This window comes from Eptatretus burgeri, chromosome 6 (genome assembly GCF_056783735.1).
Source record: "Eptatretus burgeri isolate ZD-2024b chromosome 6, Ebu_testis_v1, whole genome shotgun sequence".
Lineage (NCBI taxonomy): Eukaryota > Metazoa > Chordata > Myxini > Myxiniformes > Myxinidae > Eptatretus > Eptatretus burgeri.
In genome coordinates, this window is record NC_140966.1 from 69186770 (window position 1) to 69205934 (window position 19165).

The 19165-nt window shown below is 42.3% G+C and overlaps 1 protein-coding gene across 6 annotated transcripts in view; it reads left to right on the forward strand.

The window, feature by feature from the left end:
- The first annotated feature begins 420 nt into the window (after positions 1-420).
- The window catches only part of RABGGTB (Rab geranylgeranyltransferase subunit beta), a 32733-nt gene continuing 13988 nt past the window's right edge, over positions 421-19165 (forward strand). The window contains exons 1-3 of one of the 6 annotated variants that reach the window (XM_085885554.1): positions 500-599; positions 5906-6044; positions 8293-8400. Coding sequence is in view for 3 of the 6 variants with exons in the window: in XM_085885551.1 (XP_085741677.1) it covers positions 574-590; positions 5906-6044; positions 8293-8400 (264 nt within the window). In the remaining 3 variants the exon portion in view is untranslated. Of the gene's footprint in view, positions 600-5905; positions 6045-8292; positions 8401-19165 lie in introns of those variants that run through there. The other 5 variants (XM_085885551.1, XM_085885555.1, XM_085885552.1 and 2 more) reach the window with 5 other exon arrangements.

Here is a 19165-nt window from a genome sequence, read left to right on the forward strand (position 1 = left end):
TCAGGGCAAGAGAGGAACAGGGAACTGGTACATCTTCTCGTGAAGTCTCTCAAAGACACGCTGCCGTGCACAGTATATACTGTACACTAAATGTGTGCGTGTTGATTCACAGCAAATTATTCAGCTCGAAAACACACAAACCGGATGGTTTCGTTCTGTACAGATCAGGCTACCATGACGGTGTTGTTCGTCGTAGTGACCGTTACCGTGCTGGATTATTATCATCAGACCTCGTTATTGAGCGGGTATCGATGAGAAATTTGAAAACAACAGGAGGACTCACCGCCACCATGTGGTTTTTTTAACGACGGGTTTCCTGTTTTTTTGAGGGAACTCGTGCAAGAAAACATTTTTCGGAACGATTTTTTCGTTCGCGACGTATATCTGATGGAATAATATCAATACCACCCTTTAAAATGAGAGCTTTATTTATTAACACCCTTCTCTGAGAAAAAAATAGAAATGGGATCCAACGATTTGACGAAACATTGAATACCTGAAGAAGAAGAAGAAGAAGAAGAAGAAGAAGAAGAAGAAGAAGAAGAAGAGTACTTATTATCACGTGGTTCATCTATGTGGCTGCTGTGGTTGTGAGTATGGTATGTTGGTTGGTGTCTTTAAATTCACCTCTGGTATTGATTGATTGATTGATTGATTAATTAAATGCGTTTGCTCATTGAAGTAGTATTACTTCATGAATCGCGTTTGGATGCTCATTGATATCGTTTGTATTTACAATCCTGGTTTATATGAAGGTTTGCGGAAATGATGCAGAATAGGCGATCGGTGGATTATTAAATTAATAATCGACAGGAATTATTCGAGAAGAGACGATGTAATATATATATATATATATATATGCGCTGTACGTGCCTGTGCTTAGTGTTTGTGGAAGCAGTTGCCCGGATAGATGACCTGTTTCGGTAAACCTGCTCATTGAGAATCATTCTGGTGTTTCCGCAATCTGTGGGAGCGAAACTCATTCCGATGCAACATAAATGCCAAGGAGAGATTAGGATATTTTCTTCTGATGCATACCTTTATTTGGGCGGTGTATAGGTAACTGACAGCTCTGAAGTAAGAAAAAAAACAAAAACCTACCTACTGCTTATTCAAAACACCTCACTACTGGAAAATCTGGGGACAGAAACACTGCACTGTAAATGGTGGGGACTTGTAATACCCTCCTCCCCCACCAGGAGGTGGCACTACACAATACATATTCACTTTGAGAACTAGTGCCCCCCCCCCCCCTTTCACCTCCCCAAGACCACCAGCAAAGATACAACCACCCTTGTACATTAATTTTGGTCATGCTGATCCTGTGCAGGAATCTGGATGTAATTGGCCCAGAACTGTTAGAGTGGTGCGATAAACACACACGCACACACACACGCACACGCACACACGCACACGCACACGCACACGCACACGCACACGCACACGCACACGCACACACACACCGGTCTGTGAATTATAATAAGGATAAAGGTATGTGCGTGTGTTTGTTTTAATCGATACTGAGATAACTGCACCTTCTGTCCCCACCACTCGACTGCTTTTGCCAGAATACGAGACCCACCTTTAGCTTTTTGACAAAGTATGGGGAGTGGGCAAGGAGAACATCAAAGGATTGAGGAATTGCTTCAGAACGGAACGATCGGCTCCCGGTGCAGGCGATCAACTCTTATTCGAAAGAGAGCCTGAAGTTGTTTGCTTGGAATATCCTGGACTACCCCCCACCCCCCATACTAACACTGTGACAATTTCAGAAAATGGAGTGAAAATAACTGAAGACTGTTCCAGAAATTTGTTTACTATTTTTATACTTTACTCGGTGTATCTACCCATTGTTTGGCTGACTAGTTTAATCAAGACAGGATGTTGCACTTCAAAAATTCAGTGCCTCAAAAAAGTCTACACCCCCTTTAAAAATGTTCACCTTTTGTTGCCTCATAGCCTGGAATTAAATTGCATTGAATCAGACTTTTTCCACCTTTATTTACACATCGTAACCCACAACTTCCAAGTGAAAAACAAATTCTACAAATATGAGAAAATTAATTAAAATACAAAAGTAGAATATCTTGCTTTGATAAGTGTTCACCCCCCCCCCCCCCCGAGTTTGTATGTACTTGATGGAAGCACCTGTGACAGCAATTGCAGCTCTGAGGTTGTTGGGATAGGTCTCTCCCAACTTTGCACACCTTGATTGGGCAATATTTGTCCATTCTTCTGTTCAAACTCAGTTGAGCTGCATGGGGAGTGTTGATGAACAGCAATCTTCAAGTCACACCACAAATTTTCGATTGGATTTCGGTCGGGGCTCTGACTCGGCCAATCAAGGACATTTATCTATTTGTTCCTTAGCCACTTCATTGTAGCTTTGGCTGTGTGCTTCAGGTAGTTGTCATGATGAAAGGTGAACTTCCGTCCCAATTTCAGCTTTCTTGCAGAGGGCAGGAGGTTTTCCTCTTGGATTTTTCTGTATTTTGCTCCATCCGTTTTCCCTTCTATCCTGACAAGTGCCCCAGTCGCTGCTGATGAGAAACATCCACATAACATGATGCTGTCACCACCGTGCTTCACAGTAGCGATGGTGTTCTGGGTGATGTGCTATGTTGGGTTTGCGCCAAACATAACGTTTTGCATTTAGGCCAAAAAAGTTCCATCTTGGCTTTATCAGACCACAAAACTTTTTGCCACACGGCTTCAGAATTTTCGGAGTGTTTTTTTTTTTTTTTTTTTTTTCATTCCTCAAACGGGACTCGAGGTGAGTTTCTTTGAGCAATTGCTTCCTTCTTGCCCCACTACCATACATGCCAGACTTGTGGAGTGCTTGGGATATTGTTGTTACATGTACACAGGGACCATTCTTTGCGATAAAAGCATGTAGCTCTTTCAACATTGCCATTGGCCTCTTGGTGGCCTTGCTTGGTCATCCAGTTTGGAGGAACAGCCTGATCTAGGCAGGGTATTGGTGATTTGTTAGGGTTTGTCTTGATTGTGCTCCATGGGATATTCAAGGCCGTGGAAATATTTTTATACCCATCCCCTGATCTGTGCCTTTCCACAACTTTATCCCGGAGGTCCTTTGAAAGCTCCTTGGGGCTCATGGTTGAGTCTTTGCTGTGAAATGCACGACCCAGCAGAGGAAACCTATAGGAACAGCTGATTTTATTCTGAAATGATCAGAATCGCTATGATTTAACACAGGGGGAGGCCAATTAACGTGATTTATGATTTTGAAGGTGATTGGTTACACCCGAGTGAGTTGACGAATGAATTAATTTTTTTTGTTATCAATGTCGAGGCTCGTATGAGATCTAAAACACAATGTACAACAAGGGGAGCAGGAGATAAGAGGGGTGGGAGATAGAAGGATAAAACAGTGGGAAACAAGATGGACATGACAGGGACTTTCTGGAAGTAAAGCAGGGAATTTGAAGGAGGTGGATTAATGAGTATAAAAAGATCATGATTTTGGATGGGGGAAGATAAGAGATGGTGGTGAACAACTGTTTTGAAGACCTTGAGGGAAGAGTGAGTTTGAAGAGCTTGTGGGAGTTTGTTCGAAAAGGAAGAAAACAGAGGAATGAAAGAATGAAGACGAGCATGATTCTTGATTTTAGTAGCTTTACCAGAAGGGGGTTGCTGGCGGACCTTGAGCGCCCTGTGGAAATATGGGCGGGGGGGAGGGGCGTATTTCAGACAGAGCAGGGGGGGGGGGCAAGACCGGAGAGGAGACGGTAGAAGACAGGGAGACCATCGACCTGCCTGCGGTGAGAGAGTGAGAGACCCAAAGATTCAGCTTCATCACAGGCGATACTAATGATCCGAAATGCCTTGGTTTCCACAGCGTGAAGCAGAGAAAGGTGAGAGACTGGAGCACCAACCCAGAGGGGAGAGCAGTACTCCATCAGGCTGCGAACAAAAGCTTTGTATGTGGTCAGGATCTCAGGTGTGCCAAAGGTTGATACCTGGCTTACTGTGCTTGATAATTTGGCTTACTCAAGCTTACTGTACTTGAGAGCAGGACTGGCTTTGGAGGCCAGCTTGATAATGTGGCTTTCCCACGAAAGATCATGGCAGATAGTGAGAATTATTGCTGCTGTTGCTGCAATTGTTGCTGCATTTGAGCCTGGGGAGTATCTGTTGAAATTTATCTGTCTGGGTTCTTGCCGACATGTTTGTTTTGTTCCTATCACATTTCTTTATAATTTTTTTTTTGTCACTTCTCTTTTATCATCACACCATTTTAAAGCCTTTATCCCTGAGCAGGGGTCAGTTTTTTGCGGGCTCCAATCATGGTACCCTTTCTTGTGGCAATGTTTTTTTTACGGCCGGATGCCCTTCCTGACGCCAACCCTTTAGTCGCCTTCGACCCTGCAGGAATAATTACCAGTATACTGGTGCTCATTTCGCCGACCTTCAGAAGGATGACAGGCTGAGTCAACCCCCCTGATGCCAACTCTGCAGCCAGTGGGGCTCAAACTCAGGACCCCAAGGATCCCAAGCCACCACCTTAACCACTGAGCCACACCAGGCTCATGTCACAATTCTCTTTATTCATTCTAATTCTTGCTTTTTCTTCTCTTTTTCGTTTTCTATCTCTTTAAGAAAAAGTGAATTATTGCAGAAATTTTTTCTGTAAGACTCATTGTCTGTGCCTGGATGGGTTTGAAGGTAGCGTAGTAGCGGCTGAAACCCAAATCTTATCCAGGTTCTTCCTGATGACTCCATCTTTGCTCTGCTTCTTCGGGTTCTTTCTTGGTCTTTCGTTTCATTACAAGTGCTATTATAGGGGAGGGGTGGGGGGTGGACATTTGTCCAAACAAGATATTCTAATTTTGTATTTTTCATTAATTTTCTGAAATTTGTATAATTTGTTTTTCACTTGTAAGTTGTGGATTACGATGTATAAATAAAGGTGGGTAAAGTCTGATTTAATGCAATTTAATTCCAGGCAAAAAGTCAACAAAAGGGGAAAATATGGAAAGGGGGTTTAGACTTTCTTTAGGTACTGCACATTGTGTTTCTATCTCTGAGTGTGAATGAGGACGTAAAAGACTCTAAAAAAGGATGTTTTTGTTGTTGCTGTCATGGTGACTGGTTGTTTGTATGATCCTTCCATGTATTTATATATATATACTGTAATATTTTTTTGTCACAAATATATATATATATATATATATATATAATTTTTGCTTTTGTTTTGAGGAGAATGACAATATAATTTTGTGTGCTCCTGCCATGTCCGTCGTGTTTTATTCTGGAGGGTTTCTGTTGTAGCTGAGTACCAAGTGTTACTGTTGGAACCGCTCTATTAAGCTCCTATTTTTTTCAATCCCAGAAAGATGGCCTTTAAAGCGGGTATCTTTGTGATAAAATCTGTGCGATTAAACGGACACAAATTTTTGTTCCACGTAAATCGATAATTAGCTCACCTGGACTTTAGTCAGGTGAGCTTATGCGATTGAGCAGTGTCCGGAGGTGAGTGAGTGAGGCAATCGGTCAGTTCATAAATATTTCAGTCATTATTGCTTGAACCAAACACAGTTTTGATGAAACTTGGCCACAAGCTTCATATCTGATGCTAAACGAAGGTGTGCTGACCGCATCAAAATCTGCGCTCATTAAGGGGGTCTGCGGAAAAGGTGGTTTGACCCCCAAAATAGGTATTTGCTCTCTTCTCCAAAACTACACACACAATCGTGATGAAACTTGACCACCACCTTCATCACCCGTGATGTACCAAAGTTTTTGTCACAGCATTATAAAAAAAATCAGGGTCTAATGAAGACTGGTGTTGGCTTAGTGGTTAGTTGTGGCTGGTTTGGGATCTTAGCGTCCTGAGTTTGAGCCCCATCCATCCATCCATTCATCGGGACCATACTCTGTGCAGAGCGTTGGTGCTGCCTCAGCAGTCTCCTGGGCTTTTGGGCACAATCCTGGACGGGTCACCACTCCAACATAGGATACCAGCATGCTGGCACTCACTTTCCCGACCTCAGAAGGATGATAGGCTGAGTCAACGCCACCTGGTATCGTTTTAATTTTTTGTCACACACTTTTGCAATTAAATTTTTTTCCGGTCTACCGCGTGCCCTTCTAGTTTATTTTGTGATCATCAATTTTACAAGTGAGTTGGTTGTTTTGCAGGGAGCACTGCTGAATGATGTTCACAGTAAATCGATTTAGCTTTCAAATCAAGTAAATAAATTTAGCTTTCCAATCAAGTAAATCGATTTAGTTTTCCGACCAAGTAAATCGATTTAGCTTTCCGACCAAGTAAATCGATTTAGCTTTCCGACCAAGTAAATCGATTTAGCTTTCCGACCAAGTAAATCGATTTAGCTTTCCGACCAAGTAAATCGATTTAGCTTTCCGACCAAGTAAATCGATTTAGCTTTCCGACCAAGTAAATCGATTTAGCTTTCCGACCAAGTAAATCGATTTAGCTTTCCGACCAAGTAAATCGATTTAGCTTTCCGACCAAGTAAATCGATTTAGCTTTCCGACCAAGTAAATCGATTTAGCTTTCCGACCAAGTAAATCGATTTAGCTTTCCGACCAAGTAAATCGATTTAGCTTTCCGACCAAGTAAATCGATTTAGCTTTCCGACCAAGTAAATCGATTTAGCTTTCCGACCAAGTAAATCGATTTAGCTTTCCGACCAAGTAAATCGATTTAGCTTTCCGACCAAGTAAATCGATTTAGCTTTCCGACCAAGTAAATCGATTTAGCTTTCCGACCAAGTAAATCGATTTAGCTTTCCGACCAAGTAAATCGATTGAGCTTTCCGACCAAGTAAATCGATTTAGCTTTCCGACCAAGTAAATCGATTTAGCTTTCCGACCAAGTAAATCGATTGAGCTTTCCGACCAAGTAAATCGATTTAGCTTTCTAATCAAGTAAATCGATTTAGCTTTCTAATCAAGTAAATCGATTTAGCTTTCTAATCAAGTAAATCGATTTAGCTTTCCAACCACGGAGATGGATCTAGCTTTCCAACCACGGAGATGGATCTAGCTTTCCAACCACGGAGATGGATCTAGCTTTCCAACCACGGAGATGGATCTAGCTTTCCAACCACGGAGATGGATCTAGCTTTCCAACCACGGAGATGGATCTAGCTTTCCAACCACGGAGATGGATCTAGCTTTCCAACCACGGAGATGGATCTAGCTTTCCAACCACGGAGATGGATCTAGCTTTCCAACCACGGAGATGGATCTAGCTTTCCAACCACGGAGATGGATCTAGCTTTCCAACCACGGAGATGGATCTAGCTTTCCAACCACGGAGATGGATCTAGCTTTCCAACCACGGAGATGGATCTAGCTTTCCAACCACGGAGATGGATCTAGCTTTCCAACCACGGAGATGGATCTAGCTTTCCAACCACGGAGATGGATCTAGCTTTCCAACCACGGAGATGGATCTAGCTTTCCAACCACGGAGATGGATCTAGCTTTCCAACCACGGAGATGGATCTAGCTTTCCAACCACGGAGATGGATCTAGCTTTCCAACCACGGAGATGGATCTAGCTTTCCAACCACGGAGATGGATCTAGCTTTCCAACCACGGAGATGGATCTAGCTTTCCAACCACGGAGATGGATCTAGCTTTCCAACCACGGAGATGGATCTAGCTTTCCAACCACGGAGATGGATCTAGCTTTCCAACCACGGAGATGGATCTAGCTTTCCAACCACGTAAATCTCTTTAACACTCCCCCCAAGCATCAGCTGCTGGTTTATAATAAACAGGTTATTACCTCCTCCACCAAAGGTGGATTGTGGATGGATCTCAAAATTGTGGACGGATCTGGATGAAATTTTGTGGACAGGTTCGGTCTGTGACAAGGACGAACTGATTCAATTTTGGTGAGGATCTGGATCTGATAAATTTTTAAGTGATTCTTCACCATTAAGAGATGGTGCTGAACTGATAAATAGCACAATTTCTCAAAAAGTTGTGGACGGATTTGGGCGAAACTTGGTGGGCAGGTTGGATGTGTCGCAAGGACGAATTGTTTTGATTTTGGTGAAGATCCGAATCCGGAACTGGATACGACAATTATTTAATTCTCTAAGTGATTCTTCACCATTGAGAGATGGGGCCAAAAACGATATAGTACTGTATCGCATGATGTTTCAAAAACGTATTGGGCCCGATATGTTCTCGTGGATCAGGCATTACATGGCAGAAGTATGCGGTCTACCGCGTGCCCTTCCAATTTATTTGGTGACCATCAATTTTACAAGTGAGTTGTTTGTTTTGCAGGGAGCACCGCTGAATGACGTTCACATAAAAACTGATGCACCATCAACTTTATTCCTGGACAAGCATGCTGACTACATTGCATCATATAGTGCAAAGAAAGATGATTATGTGCGTATACACACCTCTTCTGCCCACCAAAGAAATCTTTTTTTTTTTTTTTTTGCAAACTTCAATCCACCATATCCACATGGCTTTGTCATGAAAAATGTAATAAAATATTGTTTCCTCTGCTACCAAAGGTAAATGGAGGTTATGTTTTCACCTGTCTGTTTGTTTGTCTGTTAGCAGGATATCTCAAAAGGTTGTAGATGAATTTGGATGAAACTTGGTGGACAGGTTGGGTGTGTGACGAAGGATTGATTCGTTTTCAGTGAAGATCCGGATGTGAAAAAAGTGATTCTTCACCATTGAGTGATCGGGCCAAAAATGAGACATAGCACAACATCTCAAAGTTATGTACATTTGGATGAAATTTAGTGGACGGATTGGGTGTCTGCCAATGACATTCATTCAATTTGGGTGAAGATCTGGATCCGGATCCAGATACCAGAGTTTTTTTTTAATATATTTTTGAAGTGATTTTTCACAATTTAAAGATGGGGCAAAAAGATAATGCTGTACAGCACGATATTTCAAATAGTTGTGGATGGATTATCTCAAAATTTAGTGGATGAATTGGTTGGGTGACAAGAACAAGCTAATTAGATTTTGATTCAGGTCCGATGCAAATCCAGCCGATCAGTGGGATAGGAAAAGTAAACTGTTCAGCTTGGTGGACGTATGCAGTCTACCGAGTGCCATTCTCGTTTTCGAGTGCTATTCTAATTTACCTGTGTGGTGCATTCTTATAAATGTATGATGTGGTGTTAAAAAAAAATGCAACTGTCCTTCGTGATGCTGCTGTTAGCAAATAAATCAATCTGTGATTTTTTTTTATTTCTCTTTGCAAGATGAGTCTCACGGAAGAGCGAGGTGACAGAGGGCAGAGGGGCAGGAGGGCCACAGTTCGACAAACCAAACAGGGGAATGATTGGATGAAGAGGGGAGGAAACAGTAACCTGCAAGGAAGGGGGGTTAGTTTTGGAAGTTATTGAGGTTTGAAAAGATTTTGTTTTGAGACAGGGTATGACATGAGATTGTCATGCACCTTCTTGAATCCCTGTTGGGAAGTGTGCTTGAACAGTGTCAGGAAAGCACTTCCACAAAATGGAGAAAGAATAGGAACAAAAGAGTGGAGGTGTGTAGAAAGCCTGATCTTTTTTGGGAATGGAACAACGGGGGGGGGGGGGTTACAGGAAGAACATGTGCATTCTGGAGGAGCTGGGGAGGGCTGAGAAAGCCGGCGCAGCAAAACCAGAGGAGAGGCAGTTAAGAGAGTGTGGCAACCATCCTCTGATTTAAGAGAAATAGACCTTGTGCTTTGGTCTCATTGCAGAAGATGCCACTAATTGCTGGAAGCTTTATATTCCACATTTTCCAGGAAAGAGGTGATACAGCAGCACCAGCCCATAGGGGAGAGCAATACTCCGAACAAAGTCTTTGTGAGCTGCGAGAAGTCCTGATTGAAAGACTTGGAATGACAGAGGTTGCAGATTATATGGCTGCCTTTGCATGCCAGCTTTGTTATATGGAGATGTCATGGCTGATCTATGGTGTTGCTAGAAGGTTAAAGAGAGTGAACCTCTTCCAGTGGCTGACCATGGAAATAGATATGTGGGCTCATTTTACGATCCTTCTGGAGTGATGGTGAATCTAAGGAGTGGCCTGAAGTTGCCCTCAGTCTTCCATGTTTAAAAATCAAGTTACTTGATGACAACAGCTGAAACTGAGTGGATGGGCCTATCCCTTTGCCATCGCAGACATGTCGGTCGGTGGTCTCCGTCTTCTACCACCTCCGTTCTGGTGTTACACCTTCTACTCTTTCCATGCTTTGTTCCCCCCGCCCCACCCCTCCCAGGTTTCTGCAGGGCACACATGGTCCACCATCAGCCACCTTCTGGTGAAACTCCCAAAATGAATTTCTACCTCCACTCCACTCCACAAAAAACCTCCACTCATTTCTACCTGTTTTTTTTCCTTCCTGTGGAACCAACTTACACATCCTCTTCAATCTCATTCTCTCCTCCAGGTCTTCAAGACAGCTGTTCACTAACCTTTTCTCAGATCATCCACAATCCAAAGCCATGATCTTTTCTACCATCATTAACACCCCTCCCCTCCCCCCTCCAACCCCACCCCAATCCCTCCTCCTTCCAAATTTCCACTTTTCCGTACTGGGAGTTCCTTTCTGTATCCATATTGTCCACCACATGCATCCTTTCCTGCCCCCCCCATTCCTCCCCACACCCATTGTTTGTCTGTCTGTCTCCCCCATCTTGGCCTTTGGTTCTGCCGTTGGTGTTTCCCTTTTCTCTGCTATTCCTTTTGGCCTGCTGTGTCCTTTTCCATTCAGTGTACTCGTACTAGTTCTTCCACAAACCTCGACTCTGCATTCAAAAAATAACAGCAACAGCGTCACCAAAGATTCACTGTACCAGCACTGAGAGGTTGGATAGGATAACTGCAGATAGGGTGGACAAAACTTGCACGTGAAAGGCACGGCTTTTGTAAAAGTATTAAAGTATTGCCATGCAGAATCAATGCCAGATGCTGTGTACATACTCGATATATATATATATATATATATATATATATATATATATATATATATATATATATATATATATATATATATATATATATATATATATATATATATATATATATATACACATACATATATCCTTCAGGAAGTCTTCACACCCCATGACTTTGTCACATTTTGTTGTGTTACAGCCTAAATTTAAAATGGATGGAATTTAAATTTTTTGTCACCGATCTACACAAAATACCCCATAATGATAAAGTGAAAACATGTTTTTAGAAATCTTTACAAATATATTGAAAATGAAAAGCTGAAATGTCTTGCATCAATAAATATTCAACACCCTGAGTCGAGTCAATACTTCGTAGAAGCGCCTTTGGCAGTGATTACAGCTTCGAGTCTTCATGGGTACGTCTGTATCAGCTTTGGAAATCTGGATTTGGGGTTTTTCTCCCATGCTTCCTTGTATATTTGCTCAAGCTCTGTCAAATTGGATGAGGAGCATTGGAGAACAGCGATCTTCAAGTCTTTCTACAGATTCTCAATGGGATTCATGTCTGGGTTCAATTTTTGTCTCATCACACCACAGAATCTTTTGTTTCATGCTGTGAGTCTTTCACGTGCCTTTTTGAAAACTCCTGGCATGCTGTCATGTGCTTTTTTTGTTAGTTTTTTCGATCCTCGTGGAGGATCTCTAAGTCTTACTCACGTTGTTGTTCTTGTTCTTCTTCTTGTGGACTTTTTTGTTTCACAGTCTACAGTTTTCATCGAAACTTCCTGAAACTTGGCATATATATGTAAAAATATCCTGCGCAGACAGTAACCATCTCCGATTGTGAAAATTCATCCTAGAAAAAAATTATGACGTCATAATGTCTCCACTAATGGAAATCACCCAAAAAAATTATCTCTGAAACTAGGAAAGCTTTTTGAATTCTGTTGACGGGAATGGAACGGGGCATTAGCAGAGATAATTTAACGCACAAATAATACATCATTATGACGTCATTCCTATTTTTTCACATTTTTTGTTTCACAGTCCAGAGTTTTCATCGGATCTTCGTGAAAAGTGGCATGTATATGCATAAAGTCCATGCGCAGGCAATAACCATCTCCGATTTAGAAAATTCTTCCTAGAAAAAAGTTATGTCATAATATCACCGCTGATGGAAATCGCCTAAACCATTATCTCCGAAACTAGGGAAGCTTTTTGAATTCTGTTTGCGGGAATCAAACGGGGCATTTGCACAGATGATTTGACGCAAATCTGATACATCACAATGACGTCATCACTATTTTCTGAAATTTTTTGTTTCACAACCAAGAGTTTTCATCAGAACATCTTAAAACTTGACATGTTCATGCAGAAAGCTCACACGCAGACAGTAACCATCTCAGATGGAGGAAATTCTTCCAAGAAAAAAAGTTATGATGTCATAATATCACAATGGAAATCGCATAAACAATTATCTCCGAAACAACGCAAGATTTTTGAATACTTCAGATGGAATCGAATAGGGCATTATAGATAATTTACCGCACACCTGATACATAACTGACAACTATGACGTCATCACTAAGAGGACGAGAATCATAGCTCATTTGAGCTTGTTAAATCATTTCTTAAAAAACCTAGATTTGTGAAGTGTTGGAGAGACTGTTGTCCTTCCAGCAGGCTCTCTCCATCTCAGTCTAGGAACTCTGTAGTTTGTCAAAGTGGTCATTGGGTTCTTGGTCACCTCCCTGACCATGGATCTTCTTGCCTGTTGCTCAGTTTGGTCGAAAGGCCAGCTCTAGGAAGAGTCTGGGTAGTTCCATATTCTTTCCGTTTCCTAATGATGTAACTCACTGTGCTCTTGGGAACTTTCAACACTCTATAAATTGTTTTATTCCCTTCCCCAGATCTATGCCTCCTCGCATTACTATTTTGGAGTCCTACAGACAGTTCCTTGGACTTCATGGTAGAGTTTCTGCTCTGACATGCACTGTCATCTTTGGGACCTTGTATAGAAAGGTGTGTTCTTCAATCATGTCCAGCCAATTGAATTGGCCACAGGTGGATTCCAATCAAGTTGTAGAGACATCTCAAGGATGATTAAAGGAAATTTGATGCACCTGAGCTCAATTTGGGGTGTTATAGCAAAGGGGTTGATACTTATTGATGCAAGACATTTCAGTTTTTCATTTTGAAAGAATTTGTAAAAAATTCTCAAAATATGTTTTCATTTTGTGGAGATCTGTGACAAAAAATTAAAATTTCATCCATTTTAAATTCAGGCTGTAACACAACAAAAGTCAAGGGGTGTGAATATTCTCTAAAGGCACTGTTTTTCGAGAGTCATTGGGGTTTGTGGTATGGATAAAGAAAAAGAGGGAGGTGAAGAGCAGGGGTCATAAGTTTATTAGGTTTGGTAAGTGTAGGGGAAAAGTCCTCATAGAATACAAGGAGAGGGTGAGGGACAAATACAAGCAACTTACCAAAGAAGCGGAAGGTTTGGAGGAGGAGTAGAAGAAGTACAGAGAGGTGTTTAGGGGAATTGCAGAAGTTTTGTGTGGAAAGACATCATGAATGGGTGCATCGTCTTGGCTTAGAAACCAGGTATGATGAACGGAGTAGGTTGCAAAGGTAGTTGGTGAAAAGGAGGTCTGGAAGAGGATAGAGAAGATCAAGGATGGGGGAAGACAGCCAGATTTGGGGTTGCTTCACCTGTATGGGCAGAAGAAGAAAGCAGCAAGGAGAGCTGTGGATAAGGCGAGGAATGATATGGAAGAGGTGTACAACAAGTTGGAAGACGGTGGTGGGTGGAAGATAATATGTAAATTGGCTTGAGACAGGGATGAGGATGGTAATGACATGAAGGGGTGGGATTTGGCAGGGGGGGGCAGTGATTGAGGAAGGTGGTGGGAGGCTAATGACACAGAGGGGGCAGTATTTACGGTGTAGGAAGGATATTTCAAAGAGCTGCTGAAGTGGGAAGGAAGCAACGGCGAGCTGAAGATACCATGTTATGTATCGATGAAAGTGGAGTTGGTGGAAATCACAGAGGAGGAAGTGCGGACGGTGTTGAAAAGGATGAAGGGGAGAGTGCCAGGCATTGATGAGGTGTGTACAGAGATGATAATTGCAGCTGAAGACATCAGTCAGTTGGATGAAGAGTCTATTGAATATATGTATGAGCGACATTTCAATTCCAGAGGATTGGAGGACCGGGTTAGTTGTGCCAATATGGAAGGGGAAAGGTGAATTTCAAGATCTGGGGAAGTACAGGGGCATTATGCTCCTCAGTCATGTAATTAAGGTGCTGGAGAGGATTCTGGATGGGAGGATAAGGAAGAGTGTTGAGATGGAGACCGGATAAGAGCAGCATGTGTTTAGAAAGGGTAGGGGGGTGACGGATGGGAAGTTCACGCTGAAACAGCTGGTGGAGAAAAGGTTGGTGATGCGAGGTGAGATGGCATTGGGATTTGTGACCTGGAGAATTTGAATTTCTTTGAGAAATTCGAGAATAATGGCTGAATTTCTCCACAGCTGGTGTAGAAAAGGTTGGTGATGCGAGGTGAGATGGCATTGGGATTTGTGATCTGGAGAAGGCCTACAATACTGTCCCGAGAGAGATGGTGAGGGCGACTGAGATGGATGGGAGTGCCAGAAGCAGAAGTCAGGCTGGTGGAAGGGATGTACAAGGGAATGAAGGGAAGAGTTTTAGTTGGTCCTGGGATGTCTGAGGAATTCAGCGTGAATGTCGGTTTGAGGCAGAGAAGCTCTGTCATGTTCTTCATAGTGATTGGGCTGGTAAACAGAAAGGTGAACTTGAGGGGTAGTATTTGGGAGGATGTTGTCTGCAGATGATCAGGCTGTTGTGGTGAAGAGTGGGTGGGAGATGCAGGAGGTACTGGGGAGTGGAAGGAGGTATTTGAGAAGCATGGACTGAAGATGAGTATGGAGAAGACTGGGGTGATGTAGGTTGGGCAGCAGAGAAAAGAAATGAATGTCAGGTTAGAGAGGAAGGAGATTGGGCAGGGAAATAGTTTGAGTATCTGGGAGGAACAGTGACTGGGTTGGTAAGTCCGAGGTGAGGATTCAGGTGGGTGCGAATGCATGGAGGAGGGTGGAGGGATTAATGGCAGACAGAAAGATGTCAGGTAAATTGAAAGGGAAGGTTCTGATGTGTCATGTGTTATGCCAGCCTACCTTTACAGCCTGGAGACGGTGGCACTGATAGAAAGACAACAGAGGCTGCAGGTTTGCAAAAATAACTGGGTCAGGAGGATTGTGGGAGTGAAGAGGGTGGATAGAAGTAGGGTGGATGAACTGAGGGAGGAGATTGGTGTGCAGATGAGTTTGATAGGGAGATTGGTGAAATGCCAGCTGAGATGGGCTGGACACTTGGTGTGGATGGGGGAAGAGAGAATGGCAAAGAGACTGGATAGGTTGAGGTAGCAAGGTAGAAGGAAGATAGGTAGACTGCGGTTGAGATGGGAGGATTGTGTGAGGAGGGATATCCATAAGGTAGGGGTGGTTGAAGAGTGGAGAAAGTTTGTTGAGGACAGAGGGAGGTGGAGGAGTATCGTGGTCAAGATATGGGCTTAAGCATGATGCCATCGGACCTCGCCCCTTTAAAAAAAGGGAAGAGGAGGAGAACAAAAAACGATAATCATTTGGTGGACAATACAGCACACATACAAACATTAGGTGGTTGCTATAGATGTATATAACCAGATGTATTCCAGAGGTCTACAAATGTAGACAAAGGACAGAAAGGAAGGGGGTTCTTCACATTGACAGGAACACCACCACTGAGAAAGGTGTGGGGCCTGTCTAAATTGAAGAAAGAATAGCCAGTGAGATACACAGAGGAAATGAAGACATCCAGGATGCTAAGGCATTTATGCAAAAGCTGACCTCCACATCTGAATGTCATGTGATTGAATGGAACGATTCTGGCTGATTGTCCTTTGCTTCAAAACACCGAAACGGTTTCCTCCAACTTCATTTCTCATTTTAACGTTTTTTTTTTGTGGACTGGTAATCTCAGATTCGGGCTATGGTTCCCGGAGGGAGGCATTAAGTGTTTTATCTTGGTGTCCGTGGTGTGCAGCTTTTTTGAGAAAAAAAAATGTTTGTTTTCATTATAAGGCAGAATTTCAAGTGCTACCAATTGGAAAATATTACGAGTTGGTTATACAGTATTGGGAACCAACAGCAATCTGATCGCAGCCCTCGAGTTTATTACTTCGGTGAAGGAGGTTACGTTTTCACCCCTTTCTGTCTGTTTGTGTACAGGATATCTAAAAAGTTGTGAACGGATCTGGATGAAACTTGGTGGACAGGTTGGGTGTGTGACCATCACAAATTGATTCGATTTTGGTGAAGATCCGGATCTGGATCTGACTACTAGAATTTTTAACGTGATTCTTCACCATTGAGAGATAGGGCTCAAAAATGATATATAGCACGATAATTCAAAAACGTATTGGGCCAGATATGTTCTCATGGATCAGGCATTACAGGGTATGCGCTCTACCGAGTGCCCTTGTCGTTTATGAAGGAATCTGGATATTCAATCAGAACAACAACCGTTTTAATATTTCTAAGCAAAACGGTAGTGAAACAAAACAGAAGTATAACCTTAATGTATTTTAAAGCTCGAGAATTCTAGATATCCGTATTATCAACTTCTTTCCACTTTACATTAACGTGTAATTAAGCAGCAAGTGTAATGTCAGTTAATTTCCAAGAATGATTGCAATGGGCTGTTGTATCAGGTCAATGAATGACTATGAAGTGTATAATGGATTTGTATGTTAGTCACAATGCTTCATCCATTCATCAATTGTGTTGAGTTTTTGCAAGAGTATTATGAATCTTTATAATTAAACAGAATTGAAATTATTTTTTGATTTTGTGATAATCCAGGAAGTAAACATTGCTGGTCTGTTTATTCACTTTGGACTTGTTTTGATTTGAGTTTTATTTTATGAATGCCGGTGTTGTGTGCTTCCTCCGTGCACCGAAGCGAGAGCACCAGTTACCCGGAGGAGCGCACGACAAAGTTTAACAGACCACAATTAAGTGTTCCGTCTGTTGTTTAACAGGTGGAACCAGCATATGACATGAAACGGAGGGATATTTAATACTAAATTTATTCATCCCGACTGTCGATCTTTCAAACGCCAATACCATTTCATAAGATTCCATCACAATGATTTTAAAAGAAACACTCAATGATTTAAAAACTCCCCACACTTATACATGCCAAGATCAATGCTTTTATAACTCGACATTACACATACATTGCAGGTTTTGATGATTTTTGAAAAAATAAACTCACTACTTTCAAGTCAGCTACTTATCTTATGTATCATAATAAAATAAACCATTAGGATACAACTTGGTGTCAAAGTCTCATGTTCACTTTTTAAGCAGGCTCTGTTGCCCCGAGAAGTGCACGAGTGTGCACAAAGTGATGTTCGGCTGGCCAGTCGCGTTGCAAGTCCCCAGAGGATGATATTCGTACCACCAAAGCAAGCAGATTAATCCATGTCCACGACTCGCCATTAAGGACCACGATGCATCCATCCCTGCCGAGCAATAAGGAAGAACTTTGCTTTGGTTTTGTCGATGTGCTCAGAGAGGGTAGCTCTGCTTGGATATCAGCTCTGTGACCCCAGTAGGATAATATAGGTTTGTCGACAACTCAACCGTCGGCAAGTAGGATTGACCAGCATCTGCAAAGATGCAGCCGGATCGAATCAGGGTGGTAGTCAACATGCATCACTCTCAGTCGTGGTGAGCACGCAACCCACGCAGCATCCTCATTGCTGGTTAAAACCCAATTTTATAGAATGTATTTGGCCCCACGCTGCAACTGTTCCATCTCTCACAGTCTGCATCGCGTTCTCCCTCCTCTTTGTCTATGGTTGACATCACGTTTCCCTCTCCTTCGTATGGCTCTGTGTTTGCCTTGTATTGTTTCTTACAGAAGGTCACTCCAAAGCCTGGCGAAAAGGTGTCTGCAGTCATTGTCTGTGCAGAGGCTTGTCCATGGTCCAGAGCAGCATGTCTTCAAAGATTCTCCTGTTCCTCTTTCATGTCGGAGTACAGTTTGAACACTCTAATCCAAACACTGCGTCGTACAAAGTGATATTGACATTCCAGCACTCGATCAAGCACCACGTATGCGCGCAGCTGCCTGCATGAGTGTCCTTTCACACACTAACCACAATTCTTATTCAATTCAACTTGCCTTTTCCACAGTAGAAACCTTAGCAACATTTCCAATCATGTATATATTATTGATCTGTAACAGTCGGGTAAACCAGCATCATGAGATTCAGAATGACCTAATTTTAAGACATGCTTACAATATGAAACGGCAAAAAACGGTGCATAAGAGCATCTGTTGCCACTCTTTCATTTGCTGGGAAAGTAAGTACAACATATAATCTTAGACAAAGGTAAAATGTTATCTTCAGTCATTTAAAAGTGTTTGCCTCCTGAGCACCATCATCTTTTCCTCGGGTCTGAGGGGTGTTTCCCAGCATGCATCAAGTCCCGTGTCTCATTCTTGTCATTGATTTTTAAACGTAAACCACTTTCATGATTGTAAGCCTTCATTTTTGGTGGATGGAAGTTGTGTTTTCACTCCTGATTGTTTGATTGTCTGTGAGCAGGATATCTCAAAAAGGTATGGATGGATTCAGACGGAACTTGGTCGATGGGTTGGGTATATGACAAGGACGAATTGTTTCGATTTTTAGTGAAGATACGGATCCGGGTATGAGAATTAAAATGAATTTGTAAGTGATTCTTCACCATTGAGAGATGGGGCCAAAATCGATATATTGCATGATATCTCAAAAAGTTGTGGGCAAGTTATGACAAAACTAGGTGGATGAATTGGTTCGGTGACAAGAACAAGCCGATTAGATTTTGGTTAAGGTCCAGATCCAGATCTGGCCTATCAGTGGGATACAAAACGTAAACTGTTCAGCCTGGCGAAGGTATGCGCTCTTGTGAGTGCCGCTGTAGTTTTTATGCCTCGGCTGACTAAGTCGCTGGAGGCATTATGTTTTTGGGTTTTCCGTCCCGCTGTCCGCCCGTCCGTGATGGGTTTTCATTACCATGATAATTTAAGAATGGCTGAATAAATCTGTCAAACTTGGTGCAAGTATGCATGATGATGCAAAGATTAAATGATTATATTTTGGAGTCAAGAGGTCAAAGGT